This window comes from Vombatus ursinus, unplaced genomic scaffold (assembly GCF_900497805.2).
Source record: "Vombatus ursinus unplaced genomic scaffold, bare-nosed wombat genome assembly UNPS02014830.1, whole genome shotgun sequence".
In the NCBI taxonomy this organism is placed as follows: domain Eukaryota; kingdom Metazoa; phylum Chordata; class Mammalia; order Diprotodontia; family Vombatidae; genus Vombatus; species Vombatus ursinus.
This window is the reverse complement of record NW_020954608.1, coordinates 18,487,762-18,505,660: the sequence shown is the minus strand read 5'-3', so window position 1 is coordinate 18,505,660 and position 17,899 is coordinate 18,487,762. Positions and strand designations below refer to the sequence as shown.

The window sequence follows — 17,899 nt, the reverse complement described above, 5'->3', positions numbered from 1 at the left end:
ATTATGTTACCTCTTTTTATCAACTTAAACCTTCCATTACTAGTTTTCTGGCTCACTTGTTGACACTGAAAAAGTTTAGAATGTCCAATTTTAATGTATCTCTTAAAGATCAGATACTTACACTATGGGAAAAATATATTTCTCCATAATTTTATTCATCCCCTCCCCCCTTATCTCTAGCCATTTAAAATAGATGTGCCCTATTTTGCCATTTCATTCATTCTTCCTTGGTTTCAAAACTCAGATGGAAACATATTTGCCTTTGAATAATTATTTTGATTTTCTATTCTTTCAAGTTCATGTTATTATCTCTGTAAGTTTTTTCAAAAGATATGAACACAAATTAGTCAACTACGCTAACACTTCCACATTCTATATAGCAGTTACTAGGAAAAGGGTTCTTTTAAGTAAAAAAATGAAAGGGTTCAGGTAAATGTGTGTGTTCATACAGGTTTGAGCCTTTGTATGGCATCACTAGATGGCCAAAATGTTCAAATACTTACTAAAATTCTTGCCATTAATATCCATCCTTACCTGTGCCATTGATCATGTCACAGTAACCCAGCCAATATGAGAGATTCCTAGAATAGAAAATATTCCAATGAGCTGACATAAGTTACCTTGTGTGTATCTCTTTTGCAAAAAAAAATATTTCAGATTTAGTGAGGAGAGCTGTGAATGGCAGACTACAGAATTCTAACTGGTTAGAACATCTAATACTTAGAATAGGCAGGGAGAGCTATGAAATGATTTTTATTTGCATTTTTAATTATAGTTGGAAAATATGGGTGAAGGATATGAAAGTAAACTTGGACTGCTATAGGTTAAAGGAAAACCATCAGAGAAGTTAAGTTTTTCATGGTGAAACTACAAAGTACACAATTTCTACTGTTTTTTTTTTTAAATTTCTGTTCTAACTGGGATGTTTTGCAGATAACACAGAGAATTGATTTATGCCAAACAAAAGGGCATGGACAATATAGAGATTTTATTTGAACATACATGTGATGCTTTATGTATTACATATCTACTTTGGTTTTCTACCAGACCTGCAACTTCCACTGGTAGAATGCCTCGTGAAGAAATTCCCTCTACCAGTGAAGATAAAACACCACTTTTGAACTTTGAGTCTTAGATAACTGTCTAAGATACTAAAATGTTAAGTGAGTCAGGACTTGAACCCATGCCATCTTTCCACCACACCATATTGCCCTTATTTCTAAATTTTATAGTTCTGTTTTCTTCTCTATCTACCTTGAATCTTTCTGACATTGCATATAAGATCATAAAATCAAAGATCTAGAGATGGAAGAAACTTTAGAGGCCATCTAATGCTACCCTTCCATTTGGTAAATGGGGTAACTGAGGCCCAGGAAAGTTAAGGGATTTGTGCAGGGCTAGTAGGGCTTCTATAAAATGAGCTGGAGTAGGAAGCGGCAAACCACTTGAACATCTTTGCCAAGAAAACCCCAAATTGGGTCACGAAGGGTCAACATTGCCGAAATGACTGAGCAACAACCACAAGCTGTTAGGAAACTTTTCATCTCACTGAATCTAATCCCATGTCTATGTTTTCTCTTTGCTCCTAGTTCTTTGCTCTGTAAGCATAAGTCTAATTTCTCTTCCACATTAAGATCTTTCTAATAATTGAATCTTATGCTCCTTGCTTCCCCCAAATTTTGTCTTTTCTTGTCTTAACAAATCATTACAAGAAATTTTGGGAGTCTTTGCATGGATTCTTCCTTGTTGATCAATACCCTTCCTAATTTAACTCAGGTTTCCAATGAAATCAGGAGCATTTTGTCTGAGACTCTGCTAATTGGTGGAAGGAATGCTGGTGTGAACCTTCTTGTGTGTGAAGAGTAGATTTAGTTGGCAGGAGAGCTATAAGGAGGAGAGACATTCTTCATTCCTTCCTTTAGTGGTACCCGCTTTTTTTTTTTTAAAGGATAACTGACTAATGGGAGGAGAAAGAGAAAGGTTCTTGTGGTCATACGGGGAGGCCAGCTACTCTTCACGACCTTGATCTCTACCTTGCTTCTATAGAGACCATGGAGAATTTCCCCTTGGTCGAAATTAGGCCCTCTTCTGAATGAGTGTGATTTTGCTTCCATTTGAAGAGTTCATTCACACTTGTGTATTTTATGGTATATTCTAATCTATGGAACTATTTTTTTTGTTTTCAATTTACTTTCTATTTACTCTCCACAATTTATTTATTACTTTCTATTTACTTTCCATTCACTATTTGTAAAGGTCTTTGGTGTAACTCTCATATAATAGAAATGGTTCAGACTAGTAGGTAAAAGTTTTTGGTGTCTTTCTCCTTAAGAGGTAGTGGTCTGTAAAGTACCCCTAGACCAGCAACATTTAAGTAGGCAGATGGATATAATTCTATTCTGTTACTTCCTCTCTCAGAGGAGAACAAAGAGGTCATATTTGTGACTCCTTCTTATGTTCCCTCCAAGAAAAGAATTAAAGTATGCCTTCTAGATGTATAGGCAAGATTCCAGACATATTCAGTGTTGCCTCCCCTGAAACTTTCAACACATCCCTGTATACTTACACAAATTAAGCACATGCCTACACTCAAATGTGGTGTTTAGAACTGAACATGATATTCCACCTGTGGTCTCACCAAGTCAAAGCATAGCAAGACAATAGTCTTCTGCATACTGAGCACCATGTTCCTCTTAATTTGTACTAAACTCACATGAGTTGCTTTTTTCTTTTTTTTGGTTATCATGATGTATTAATGATATACATCAGCTTTCAGTATGCTAAAGGCCTCCCTCTCCCAGGTTTTTCTGATATAAACTTAAAAAACAAAAACAAGGTATATTAAATATGTTTTGAAGTAATCATATAGTCAAGGAATTAAAACATTTGCCTAGTAGAGTGGAAAATATGGAGCAAGTAAGTGATCAATTTCCTTCTTAATGCTGTATTTCTCAGCTAATACAAGATAAGAAAAAAGAGGCATGTTTTCTATCTCCAAATTTAAATTAATATTATACAGATAGATTAGAAATGTACTTAGAAATTAGAAATTCTAATGCTTCTTCCATACCAATTCTATTTCTGTACTATCAAAAGAAGATATTGTCTTATCAATATAGAAATACTAGGTCACTTTTTCATAAGTGAGTTTTATAAGCTTTTCATATCCTTTTTGGCCATGTGTGGCAATATGAAAAAGCCCAAAGAATGGCATTTCATACTTTTCCTTTTAATTCTAGAGAAGAGGACTACTTGATAGCCAAATCTAACTTGTCAATCATCTTTGGTGGCACAAATCCAGAGGGTAAGAGTAATCTTAAAGGGATTCTCAGTGGCAGTACTTCATGTAAGAAAACATGATAATTCACTCAATTTTGTTGAGACAAATTCAAGATGACTCTAATGTTAATAAATATATCCCAATTTTTGTGGTACCCTCAACAAAGTTCAAACCAACTCATTGAATTTTTTGTACATAAAATAAATTTAACTGTTCATTCCAATTTGTCATTTTTCAGCTGGCTATTTTTTTTTTAAAGCAACAATTAAAAAAAATTAGCTCAAGAATTAAGTTTGTACTTAGAAAAAAATGATTATCTTTAAAACCTCCCTACATAAACCACCCTTCAAAATGTTTTAGACATACAAAAGTAACATGGTCTCAACGAAAAGCCACATACTTTTTATCTTTATAAGTGTCAATTATTGCGACTTTGCTTATGTCATCTTTTCCATTGAAGACTCTGTAAAATCCATCTGCTGTATTGTTATACTGCAAAAAAGACAAAAGAGAAAAATCTGATTCTGCAACAAGTCACTTTTTAAAGCTGTATAATTGTAGGGAATCATTTTAATGAAAAAATGGTAACTTGTATTTAATACACAAACTAAGACAACTGAAAATCTTCAAGATTCAAGATCCATGGGCTACTATATTTGAAAAAAAGCACTCTAATCAGCTTGAAAAATCCAAGATCTGAAAATTAAATAGGACTGTTTAGTTTGGAAAGTACACTAATTATTTACTAGTATAATGAAAATAGGAGAAAATAGAAAAGAACTATGAAGGAGGCAGGAAACAATATAAATTGATAGGAAACAGATTTGAATTAAAAATTGAAATGAAATAATATGGAAAAAGACCAAATTATAATCAAGACAGTTTGTAATACATGATAATGACTATATTGGGTGTTAAAACAAAAGGGTCAATTGTATTCCCTGTTCACTTGGAATCAGTAGCCTAACTCTGATGATTTTCCTGTGTTTGTAGCTGTTTCAATTATTTCAACAATACATTTCCTCCTAGGAGGTCTTAAAATATCTATGGTACTAGTTCTCTTTATAATATAACATTCAAAGTCATGATGATTCAAACAAATATTAATCAATTTTCTTTACCCATCCACAAGGTATACTGAACTCTGAATATTTGTTACTTACGGGGTAGAATACACCAACTGTGGTATCAATGGGGTAGGGAACCAAACTTAGGAATGGATCTTGATAGCCCCACAATAGTTCTTTCAAGGTTCTGACTTGGAACATAGAAGATTTTGACTTCTTGATAAATGTGTTTAATACCATTTGGACAAAGGAGTTTGGATACAGAATGGGTGCAGCCTGTAAAAAAAAAAATTAAATTAAAATTTGACAAAGAGCACATTACAATAAACTTTAATGGAATTGGCAGCATTTACTTAAGACTGCTGCCATATCTTGCCAAGACCAAAAGATTTAGGTCACCAAATCCACTGAAACCACTGTTGCTTGAATCAACATAACTAAGAAATCAGAATATTTTAGCCTCAGTAATTATTGCTGCTTGCTGCAGTCAATACTATTCATGCTTTTGTAATCCAGCTGGTCACCATATGACTGGTCTGGTAATGTGTATATCCCCAAATGATCATAAATAAACTAACTAGTACTGATTTGAGAGTAAGAGGAGGGAAGTTAGATTTAATTTTCTGCCACTTGTTACCTATTTGGCCTTATGTAAGTTATTACCCTCTTGGGGCCTCAGTTTCTTTATTTGTAAAATGAGATTCTTCTTTATCATCTCTGATTGTGGGTATTGCCATTTATAATAAAACTGGATTAAGATCATTTTGATAATATAGATATAGGTTATACCTATATGGCATTTTCTTTCAAAGACTTCTGCTACATTATCATATCAGAACTTAGATAATATTTTATAACTCATAGAAACATTAAAATTACTCATATATAATTAGACATCTGGGAAAAAGTAATTATGTCCCTATGTACAAATAACCTTCAAACTGAGAGAAATAATAGCAGATAACACTTATCAAAAACTTGGGGAGAGGACATGAATTACATATTTTTTTCAAAAATAGAAAGAGCTATCATGAAAGAAAGAGAATTAGATTTATTGTTTGTTAGTCCAGAGGAGAAAACTAAAACTAATGTTCAGAAGTTATGAGAGTAGATTTGGGTTTAATAGAGGAAAAAAAGTTTTTTTTTAAACAAATTAAAATGATTCCCAAATGGAATGTCTCCCTCCTTTTGAGTATTGAATTCACCCATCATTGTAATTTCTCAAACTGAAGCAAGATGGTTACTTGTCAGGCATGTGATAGTGATGACTCATGTTTTGAGTGGGTGGGGGTGTGGAGTAGGGTAGACCAGGAATATAAGATTCCTTCTAATTCTAAGATCTCATGACTCAATTAGATAGATACTGAGATAAATTATGATTTGCTCAGGGTTCCAAAATATAGAATTCAAGGTACAGACCCAGTATAGGCTAACTATAGAGATTAACATACTGGGACCAAGTAGAAAGCAAAAAAAAAAAAAAAAAAAAAAGACAAAGGAAATAAGTTCTATGTCCTGGAGGAGGGTAGAATGAAGCCTATAGACAATTTTATCCTTACACTGACTATTATTTCCTTTTATAATACTTTCTTTTTTTTTTTTTTTGGCCATTGGGATTAAGTGACTTGCCCAGAGTCACACAGCTAGTAAGTGTCAAGTGTTGGTCTGAGGCCAGATTTGAACTCAGGTCCTCCTGACTTCAGGGCCTGTGCTTTATCCACTGTGCAACCTAGCTGCCCCCTATAATTCTTTTAAATACCTTGCAATTGGCATCTATTTTCTTCTTCTTCTGATCTATTCTGCATACTAATTCCTGAAGTTATACCATACCTACTCCAAAAGTAATAAACTTGTTATTCTTCTTTCTACTTTCATCATTTTACCTCCATTTAAAATATATTATTAGTTGTTTCTGACTATAGAATCGAGTCAAAACTCCCCACCCTGGCATTTAGTAGTCTCCAAAGCTACACACGGTATGTTTACGCAGTTTCATCCTCCACTTCTTTCTTAATTGAGCCTTTAAATCTAGCCAGAACCTAAATACACCGTGTTTGTGTTCTTATGTTTTTTTAAACTCAGTCATATTACCCCCATCCTTTAAGATCTATTTCCAAATCCAATGAGGCATCACTGTCAAAATTCCAATATTATACACTGGCTGAATAAAAATCTTGGTGTCACAAATTAATAGTTGCAAAGGCCTTGAGGGGTCATCTTGTCCAACTGCTTCATTTTATATACTAGGAAACTGAAGCCCAAGGAAGTTCAATGACTTATGCAAAGTCATTACAGTATAGATGGAATACCCAGATACTTAAATATTTGCAAACAAAGAAAGGAAATAAATCAATAAACTTGAGAAAGGAGGCAAAAACAACCTTGAATAAATCATTATCTCATTTTTGAGGCTTGAATTTATTTTTCTCAAACACCTGTTTTGTTTTTTAAACTTTCCACGCATTAATGATTCCTTTTAAAGACTAATATGTGGGAATTACATTAATACTCATGTGATGAGCAAAATGTGTTATATCAGACTATGAATTTTTTTCAACCTGTTTTGAATCAGAATCATTTTAACAAGCTGACTTGAATGGAGTCGAAGGGGATTTGGAGACAAATTATATTATTACTCACTATGCCACCACCCCACCCACCCCCTGCCCCATCCCGATACACGTACTGCAACTGCAAGATTGAGGACAGTAAAGCTGTCATTTTCTGTCCCAACTGACAGGCTACGTTCAAAGATGGCACCATTGGGCTGTGCAAAAGAAACTGTGTTGTCTCCATGCTGAGTTATATTTTGCTTGGCTAGATAGCGGACTCTGAAAAACAAAATGGAAATCTAAAAAATAGCTTCCTAAGCACACATTATACTAAATACTATGGCATAATCTTCCAAAATTATAAATAATAATCAATTTTACATGTAGAGTAATACCAAGAAAAAATTAAACTATTTTCATATGAATATATAATTGAGTGAAAGCCTAGACTTTATAAAAGATTAGCCACATGTTTAAAAGGATTTCTTTAGATGTATTGAGACTTAGGAGAGGTGGCTTACATAGACTGGGGATTTAATTAATAATAATTTAGTAGATTTGCTGAGTCTCTGGTTTGATTTCTTGGTTAACCCTAATAAAACAATTTTAAACTTGCAAAGTCATTTATAGTATAAAGAGTCACAGTTTATCACCTAGTCACAGCTTAACTTAAATAATTTTCAGACTACTTTCACAGAAATAGCTGATTGTCTAAGAGGCTGCCTGGCATGTTTACTCTGGTAATAGATATTATTACAGCAGACACTTTCATTGGAAGATCTATTCATCCAAGATTATACCAAGCAAGAGGAGAGACTGAAAAAGTTCATATACCTTTTTTGTATCTGAAAATAGCTAATTGAGGAAGAAAAGAGAACTTGGTCTACACCTCTAAGCTATAACTATGTATAAGGTGACTCCTAATCACATGCTCTATTTAAAGAAGATGAGGAGGAAGGTGTTCGTTGACAAATGTATTTACAACTCAACTAGTCCTTTCAAAGATTGGGGCTAAAGGGGGATGGTTAGAAGGGAAAAATTCTCATATCTTGGTGGTCAAGAGTAGTACGGGAGAGATTAAGACCAAGGGAAAAGTTCATATATTGAGTTTAATTTCATGGACTAGCACTTAAAATTCACTTTTTTTTTTCACATATAAACCATAACCTGAAAAAAATCTGTAAGAATAGAAATGTTTGCAAAAATGAAAAAAGGCTTCTTTTAGGACAAAATATTTTGTGCTTGACCATAAAGCACAAAATAAATTGATTAGATTGTCATGGCTATCCCAACATCTGCTTTATTGAGAAAGTGATTATTCTAGAGCTACCAATGCTTAAAATTTGTGGGTTTTATGCCTATGGAGCCAAAGCCTGATTATTCATTATATTTAGGATATGATAGAATTATATAATATCTAAATTTTGAAAGATCAATTGATAGAGATGATATATTTACTATCTCCTTATTAGAAGTTCTATAAATTGTTTAAACGTAGATCATACTGAGGCCTTGCTCCATTCCAGGCAGTTACTTGGATTTTTGAGAATTATATTCATGTAATTTGAGAATTATATTCATGTATTTGAATAGCATTATAAATTGCTATGAATATTACAACATCCATGATCAATTCATTACTTGCATTTTAAAGGAATATATTCATAACAGCAATGAATTATACCTAAATATGAGTTTACTGTTTTTGCAATTGCAAAATCTAGCCAAGAGATGGCACTCTTTAAAAGAAAATGCTGGACTGAAGTAGACTTCTCCATCCTCCAGTTCCTGGGAAAAGGTTTGTAATTACACTATGTATATCTGAATTTGAAGCCTAATATGTATTTTATCCATGTTTCATCAAACTGTGAGTTCAAAAGGAAATGGTAAGCATTGTCCAACTACAAATGGTTGCTTTTATTTTTTTCTGTTTCAGAGTTAGAATACCTTAAAGAGAGTTTGGGTTGGATATAAAAATTTCATAACACCTAAACTTTGAAATAGACTTTAGAGAACCTTAAGAGGTTTATAGAAGTGGACCTTTCTGGTCTACATGCAGTGCTGAATTGAAGGCCAAGAAATGAAGAAGAATGACTTCTTCCCTCAAGGTAACTTCTAAATCTAAATACTGTTACTTAGCTAGCAGACATACTTCCAGTGAGATATAGAAAGCTCCCTTTCGTGTAAGTTGGCTCTGTGGAAATAGGGAAATGTTTTTTTTTTCCCTTTTTTAAAAAAATTTATTTACTTTACTTTAGAAGGATCAAGAAGAGGAAATAGTTGCTACTTTTGCCAGCGTATAAAGAGCAACTATTCACTAACCAAACAGATGTCCTTTTTACTTTTCTGGGAGGTGATTTTAGAGAGGAGGATGAGGAAAAAGAGGAGGCAGAAGAAGGGGAGGGAAGGAAGAGAAGGAGGAAGAAGATGAAGAGGAAGAAGAGGAAGAGGAGGGAGAGTAGAAAGAAAAGGAGGAAGATGAAGAAAAAGAGGAGGAGAGAAGGAAGAGAAGGAAGAAGAGAAGGAGGTGGCACCAGATAAACAGATATAGGTATAACAAAATTTTATACTTTTTTTTGGAGTGAGATTGTATATTTAACATGTATTTACTTAATGCCTATTAAGTGTAAAACACTGTTCTAAGTAGTAAGGACAAAAAAAAAGGAAGGAAAGAATGAAAACTCAACTCTCATCCTAAAGGCCTACTCTACATTGAATACTGTCTTCATTTTTGACCCTAAAAATGATGCCTACAATAAAGGAAAATAAGGAAAAGTAAAATTTGAATGTGAACAATGACTGTGGGCAAATAGGATGCTCAACTATGGGACCAGTTAGGACAGAAACTTTAGAAATAGTTTAGATAGGAATATAAACATCTATGAGGGGGGAAAAAATGGAATTGTAGATTTAGAGACAGAAGGGACCTTTCAGGTCTTCCATCCACCCCAATCTGCAGATGAGGAAATAGGCTTGCAGGGATGAATTGATTTGCCAGAGATCACACATGTAGCAAATAACAGAGCTTGTATTTGAACCCAAACCATTTGATTACAAATTTGAAACACTTTCCACTGGACCCTACCAGATAATGTGGCAGGATTTGGTTTGGGCATCAGAAATACCATATTCTTAAATCCTGTCTTTTATTAAAAAAAAAAAAGGCTTTTATCTCTTTCTACATTTTCACACTTAGACAATGTATGAATAATTTCATTTTATTTAATATGAAGATTAAGTTCAATCACTGAAATAGGAAGCAGAAATTATATTGGAAAGAAAAGTCTAACTAGAAATGAAGAAGCTAAAATGGTAATTGTTACCCTGTCACACACTTCTTGTATTCCTGACTTGTTAGTTACTTTCCCTGAATCTCAGTTTCCTATTCAGTAAAAGGCAAATGTTAGACTACATGCCCTCTAAGATATATGTCTAGCTCAAAGATTCTATTAATCTACTCAGAAGTATATAAAATTACATTTCAGGAGTCCAATTACTTGGAAAAGCAGGGAAAAAATAAAGGAAGGCCTCGAATCTTTAGGCTCTAAAACCAGAAATACGTGCGAAAACTTTTTGAATGGTTTTCAACATTCCAAATAAAAGCTTTATTTCTTTGATTGGAAATCATATAAACTATATTGCATAAATCTTATTTGATGACCTACAGGAAACTAGCATGTACTTAATTTTGGTAAAACTGATTTTTGTTTTTTAAGTCTCTGAGAAGATTTTTCTACTTAGCCCATACATCCAACCACTGAATTAATAAGAAAATATGATAATAAATATGAACAATCCTAGAAGATGGAAAAATGAATTTCTTGCTAATAAATGTATAAAAGAAAACAGTCATTGAAGAAATTTGGATTTAACCAGTTTGATTAAGTTGGTGGGCTTTTAGAACACACATGGTATTTCTTTCTGCTACTGATTAAATTATTGAGGAAATCACCAGACCTGCCTCTTTGGTGTCTTTATTCCTCTCATCCCAAGAAGAAACATGGTATATTCCATTTTGCAAAACAGGCAAAGATCCATAAATACATCCTTAGTGAAGTGGTTGTATTGGCAATGAGCACATAGCATTTGTCATTCAGGAAACATTGTTGTTTATTTGGCTGAAGTTTTCACCTACCTGTAAGTATAAGGGCCTCTTTGCTTAACTTTAATGTTGCTGCTATTGACCATCACCTCCTCTGGATTTTGCACATCAAATATCCAAAACTGTCTGTAAACGTCTGTGCCTGTTTTAACCCAATTTTGATAAGCAATTGTACCTTCCTCAAGGACACATTGCTATGAAAAAAAAAAACCCAGTACATTTGGATTAGTTTGCAGGGAAAAAAAAAAACAAAAAACCAAAAACTGCTGATTAGATCAGTGGGATTTCATCACCCAAATGGAAATCTAATAAAGGAACTTTGTTCTGAGAAAAGTCATCCTGCAATGTTGCCACATACTTGCAACAGAATTTGTTTTAGATTACTGTAGGAACCTTTTCAAATTAACTTTTTGCCAAGAGACAGCAAGGCTGCAATAGTGCAGACAAGTTTCTTTGATTTTAAGGAGATGGTTGTCACAAACAGGATCAACCCTAGAGCAACTTTATTGCAAAATTTCACAACAAAATGTTAAGTAAATTTTGAATATTATATGAGAATTTTATAGCAGTGTAAAAGCTACCTGGTTGTATAATTCATTTAATTCATTTTATATTCATTTCATAATATATTCAATTCATAATTCATTTAGATTAATCACAAGGGGGGAGAGAAGCAAAACAACAACAACAAAATACAGAAATATTTAAAATATATTTCCTTTAAGGAAAAAAAGAACACTATTCTAGAAACATTGAGTGTTAAATAGGCAACTCAAAAGACTTTGAGAAACTTTGAAGAGAATCAGTCATTTACTTTGCTATTTTGAAGAATTGTGATTTCATTGGTGAAGTGTGCCAATTGGTAAGGGAACTCCAATGACACAGATTGCAATCATTAGTAAATGGTTTTTCAGAGTTTTTACAGGCAAAAAAAATGTTTCTGAATTTAGCTATGCCAGCCTTCTGATAAGAGACATATACTCCAAACCATCAATTGAAGCCTATCCAGCTTAGGGTCTGAAGGAACCAACATTCCATTCACCTAGCTTTCCACATCCACAGTCATATGAAGGAGAATTGTAACGGACGATCAAAATCTCAGTAAGTTTCTTGCCAAAAATATCATGTATTAACTTTTCTCTCTTCATATTCAACTCTAATATGCTTTTTCTTTTATTTGCACTAGTCTGTGATCCAAGGTCTCAGGTGAACTCAAATTTGATATTTCTATAGCTTCTATGGTAAATGACATCAGACAGAAGAAGACTTGACAAGTATGGTGTAGTGTCATCATAATCTTCCTAAGTAGCACATCGTGGGGAGAGTATCCATGTTTGCAAATCACATCCACAGCCTCTCTAATCATATTATTTCTCTACATAAACCCTTAAAATACCCTAAAATATCAAAACTATAGTCCCTCAGTGAAATTTAAGTAGTATTTGGTTTAGTCACAGATCTCTCTTTTCAAGTAAAAAAAAAAACATGCATACAATTTTTAAAGAAAATATATGAAAACACTTTAAAATCTGTCATTGTTTTCTGGGAAATGAGAGTGGTACAATTCCTACATAAAGAAAAGGCATCATCAAATGAATTTGTTTGTTGTTCTTAATTAACTTGTCATGAGCACAATCATCATGTGAAAGGGAAAAATTAGTAATTGAGATAGACGATATTACAAATGAGGGGCCATACAAAGAATGCCCAGGTCAGGACAGTTTTATCCTAGAGTTATATGGAAAAAACAAAGAAAGAGGCATCAGAAAGATTCAACCTAAAAAGAGCCATGGAAAGAGAAATGGTTTTATCAAATGGTCTTTTCCTAAGGATTGCTATCATGTGAACTTCTATCTTTCTCCACACTATCTACTCTTTGTACTTCACCTCTAAATGTCTTTCCCATCTTCAGAACCCCTTTCTTGTTGTCCAATGTGTGAGATAAAGGAATTCTCAGAAGGAAAACTAGCTCCAGATTTCAGTGGAAAGTATTTTTTTAAATTCTGTAGTTTTGATCTATTTAGAACTGAATTGGTGGTGCCTGCCCAAATGACCAGTTATAATCTTCTAAAAATGTAACGTAATATAGAGGAGAGATGACTAGAAGAAAACAAAATCAAAAGACTAATGTCTGACTTCTATATTTGCTACTTTTGTCAGTGACATTGGGGAAAAATCTTTTTTTCTTTTTACATAAAATGAAAATAATATTTCCATACCTATCACAAAAGGATTTTTATGAAGAAAGAATTTGTAGACCACAAATAGTTTATAAATGTGAGGTACTATTATTCTTATCATTGTCATGGCAATACAAAGTACTTCACAATTTACAAAACTCTTCCATTTGAGCATCATATGTCAATGATGTAAGTAGGTATTTTCCATGTAACCATTGTGAAAAATTCTAATGATGATGATGATGACCATGACAATGATGATGGTGTTGACTGTGATAGCAGCCAACCCAATATATAGAGAGAAAAAAGAAGAGAGTCAGTGAGAAATAAGAGAGAAAGCATAGTACTGCACTTACCTTAAATGTTTACATTTAGGGAATTGTATAATTTGTGGAATTTGGTTGGTAGCATTAACTGCCTATATCAACCCTGAAGTGGGGAACAGGCCCTCTTCCATTTGGCTCTGTGTGTGCTCACAAACAGGATTCAATGCCACTCTTACTGCCATTGTCATCACTACCCCATTTGTACTTTTCTTATGAATTCAAGTGAAATAGGCATTCATACCTGGAAAAGAACTTAACATCTTGCTGAAAAGGAAATTAGAGCCCACGGAGATTTATTAACTTGTTTAAGATCATGTGGCCTACTAAGTGGAAGAGCCAGCCCTGGAACCCAGTTCTGGTTTCTAGCCCAATTTTCTTCCTACTACATTGGAGCTTGTTCAAAGGTCACTTAAGGAAACAATGAAGAAGTTAAAACAGGAACTAAGGTCTTTCTGATGATTCTGAGGCTTTATGAACTAGATTTTTTTTTTTGCAATTTTGTTTGTTTTCAATTTGCAACTCTTTCCTATATGAAATCACATGGATCTCCTAATTTCTAAATAGATATGAGACAGATATTTGACAATGGAATAGAAGGGAAGTTTGATTTCCACCCCTCTCTGAGTATGAGGCATTTTAAATAAGATATCCAGCCTACTGTGAATACCCAAGTAAATTTTAGTAGAGTCTGATAATAAAGGATCCTGAGCTTGAATCTTTTAGATCAGCGTCTGCCTCTGAACCAAAGTATTCCAACAGACAATCTGGCTTGTAAGGCAGCTGAATCTCAAGCTGCTGACTAATGCCTTGTAGAATTTGGGGAGAGAGTGAATATCAATGTCATTGAAACTTTCACTCCACTTAGTAAGGATAGCTTGCAAGTAGACAGATTATATTGTTATCTATCCTGTCCTGTTTTTTCATAGTTTCACTCATTCAATGTTGTAAAAAGTTTATTTCTCAAAGTAATAGCAACAACAATAATTGTTAGTATTGATATTATGCTATTTATAATTGCAATGCTGATAACAAACATGGTATTAGAATCATATGTTTGACAAAAGTTTGTATTTTTTCTTACAGAATGCAGAATGTTTCACATATGTTATCTTATTTGAGGCTTAAATATTATCTCATTTGAGGCTTACCACTCTGTAAGGTAAATAATGCAAATATAATTCCCATTTTAAAATAAGAAACTCTATATTCATCTAATAACAATAACAACAATAACAATAGGTAGTATTTATATAGCACTTACTAAGTATCAGGCAGTATGCTAAAAGCTATAAAAACTATCCCATTTGATTCTCACAATAACCTTGGGAGATGGTTACTATTATTATCTCCATTTTACAGTTATGGAAACTGTGTTAAACAAATTTGAATTCAAGTCTTCCCAACTCCAGGTCTAGAGCTTTAATCATTGAAGCCCCTAGATGCTTCTAAGGATAATTTTCATCTAAAGATAATTTTCTAGTTTTAGGCAAATATTGAATTACAGGATTTTAGAACCAAAATAAACCAAGTCCAATCCCTTCATTCCACATGTAGGAAATCAGGACCCAGGTCTTTAATGACTTGCCAAAAGTCAAAGAATTATTAACAGCTGAGATTTTCTTGACTTGTAGTCCAGTGATTTTTCCACTTCATGATCGTATCAACTAATATTACTAAGAACTGTCCATTTCATAAGGTATTAAAAACAAACTAAATGACACTAAAGAAAATCCATCTTTCAAAGACAGAGTGGATAGTTAACCTACTAATCAAACTTGTAAATGGACAAGAGAGAATACATATGAATCAATGCAACATCCCACCTCCCAACTCTTTTGGAAAATAGAATAGTCATACATTTATTGCTCTTTTCCCCCTTTTGTTCCGCTACTCAGCCTCTTGTATTCTTGCTTCTATCTGACTTCAACACAACTGAAATTCTCCTTCTTGGGATCTCCTGCAGTCTGCAACACTGCTGACCACCCTGACTCTCCTTCCTCCTTTTCCTTGACACTATTCTCTCCCGCTTCTCCTCATACCTGATGGACTATTTTGTTACTTAGTCATCGTCCATTTTGTTGTTGTTCAGTTGTTTTCAATTGTGTCTGACCCCATTTGGGGTTTTCTTGGTAGAGATACTGGAGTGGTGTGCCATTTCCTTCTCCAGCTCATTTTACAGATGAGGAAACTGAGGCAAACAGGGTTAAGTGACTTGCCCAGGATCACACAGCTAGTAAGTATCTGAGATCATATTTGAACTTGGTTCTTCCTGAATTCAGCTCCAGTGCTCTATGCACTATAATGCCACCTAGCCACCCATTATCCATGGGAAGTAACATGTTAAAGGGAAAGAACATATTCTAGTCAGAAGATCTGGCTTACATCTGGCCCTTTCAGCTTATATTGGTGATATTGGGCAAGTCACCTAACTTCTCTGGGTCTCAATTTCCTAATTCATAAAATGAGGATGGCTAGAATTAAATATCCAGAGACTCCTTCCAGTTCCAGATCTTCTCTTTTCTCTTTATTCCTTCCTTCTTGGGCATAGCATGAATACAGTCATCTCTATATAGATGATTACTAGATCTATATATCTTGTCTTAATCTTGCTCTAGATTTGTAGTTTCATATCAACAATTATGCTTTAGATATCTCCACTTGGATGTCCTGGAGGCTTTTCAAACTCAACATGGCCAAAACACAACTTTTCTTCACTAAATCTATCCCTCATTCAAACCCCTTTATTTCAGTTGAAAAATCATCTTCCCACTAGTTACCAACATTCAATCAGTCTTGTATTCAGTCATTCTCAATTCCTTCTCTCTCACCCCAACCTTATGTCCAATCAGTTGTTGTCCTGTTTACCTTAATCCTATACTGCCTCTCACATTCATGATACCACTCATCTCATCACCACTCACTTGAACTACTGTGATAGTAACTGGACTCTCCCCTTTCAATCTATCCTCCAAAGAACTGCTGTAATGATCTTCCTAAATAACAAATCACCTCTTTCATTGCCAAAAAGCCATCAGTACCAAATGATGACCACAGCCTTCCTTTCTCTGCTTGACATAAGGGAAGAGTGGAAGAAGGGGGGAGAGAAAGCAAGATATAGAAAGACAGAGATAGAGAGAGTGACAGAGACACAAAGAGAAAGAGAGTGACTCTCTGATTTAAAGGTTATGTTCAGTCACTTACATGCCTCAGTTTCCTCATCTGTGAAATGGGGATAATAATAGCACCTATGTCCCACAATTGTTTTGACGATTGAATAAGATAATATTTCTAAAGCACTCAACACAGTGCCTGGCATATAACTGTTAGAGAAATGTGGATATCATCATCATTACCATCATCATCATCACCATCATCATCATCGTCATCATCATCCATTGGTAAATGGTCCATTTAAAAAAAAAAAACAAGCCTTAAGGTGAAAGTCAATATTACAATCCATTTCAATGTTTTACTTGAAAATTTATCTTCTTAAAATCCCTTTATTACTTTACATATTTTCATCCAAGAGGGGGAAAACTTAATTAGAAAAGAAATAAACTTTCAAGTTTCCAATTACTTCTATGAAAATTTCTCTAAATGTCTCTAAACATGTGAGATGCAGAAGTAGTGTATGCTTCAAAGTTCCTAAATCCAGTAATCCAATAAGGAACTTAATGTTTTGCTTTACTATGCAACTTTTCTCCATTTCACAGCTGCTTTTTAATTACTTTTGCTAAAATGCTTACTTAATTTGGTTTGAAGTTCTCCATCCTCACCCTGCCCTACACTTAGGCATATATACACACCCTTACCACCTTTCATTTGCACCAATTTAGTCATTCATTTCTTGAATGCGTATGCAATAGCATGATTCTTTCCTTTTTTTCCCCTCATGAAGATATACCACCCTTTAACCTCACTAGCATACATTGTTAAGCACAATTACACTTCTAAGGGTTTGAAATTTTATTCTTGTCCTGTTATAACTTAGGAGCAGGAACATTAAGGATTAAAAAATACTTGTTGACTTTGACTTGTAATTGTAAGAACTATAGAAACATCTTTGGTCTAAGTTTGTCAAGTTAATAGCCTCTTATGTATTTGGACTGGACCTGTGATTTTTATCAGTATAGGGAACTCCCTCTACTGATGAGATCGGTATTTGCTGTGCAACTTTTAGAGAAAGAATTGCTTGGGTCATCAAGAAGTTAAGTGTCATGCCCAGGGTTATATAGTCAATAAATGTCAAAAGTGGAATTTGAACCCAGGATTTTCTGACTTGTGTGCTGGCCCTCTATCTACAATGCCACAGCTAGCTCTCCTAAGTAGATAGATAGATAGATAGATAGATAGATAGATAGATAGATAGATAGATAGATAGATAGATAGATA

The 17,899-nt window shown here is 33.9% G+C and overlaps 1 protein-coding gene across 4 annotated transcripts in view; it reads right to left on the bottom strand.

Annotated features, from left to right (window-relative positions):
- Nucleotides 1-17,899, bottom strand: part of CD36 (CD36 molecule) — a 51,680-nt gene that overhangs the window by 20,613 nt on the left and 13,168 nt on the right. For 3 of the 4 annotated variants that reach the window (XM_027838894.1, XM_027838896.1, XM_027838895.1), the window contains 5 exons: nucleotides 11,035-11,195; nucleotides 7,034-7,178; nucleotides 4,444-4,623; nucleotides 3,681-3,772; nucleotides 535-581 (listed from right to left, as the gene is read on the bottom strand). In XM_027838894.1, the coding sequence (XP_027694695.1) occupies nucleotides 535-581; nucleotides 3,681-3,772; nucleotides 4,444-4,623; nucleotides 7,034-7,178; nucleotides 11,035-11,195 (625 nt within the window). Of the gene's footprint in view, nucleotides 1-534; nucleotides 582-3,680; nucleotides 3,773-4,443; nucleotides 4,624-7,033; nucleotides 7,199-11,034; nucleotides 11,196-17,899 lie in introns of all 4 variants that reach the window. The other variant, XM_027838897.1, reaches the window with a different exon arrangement.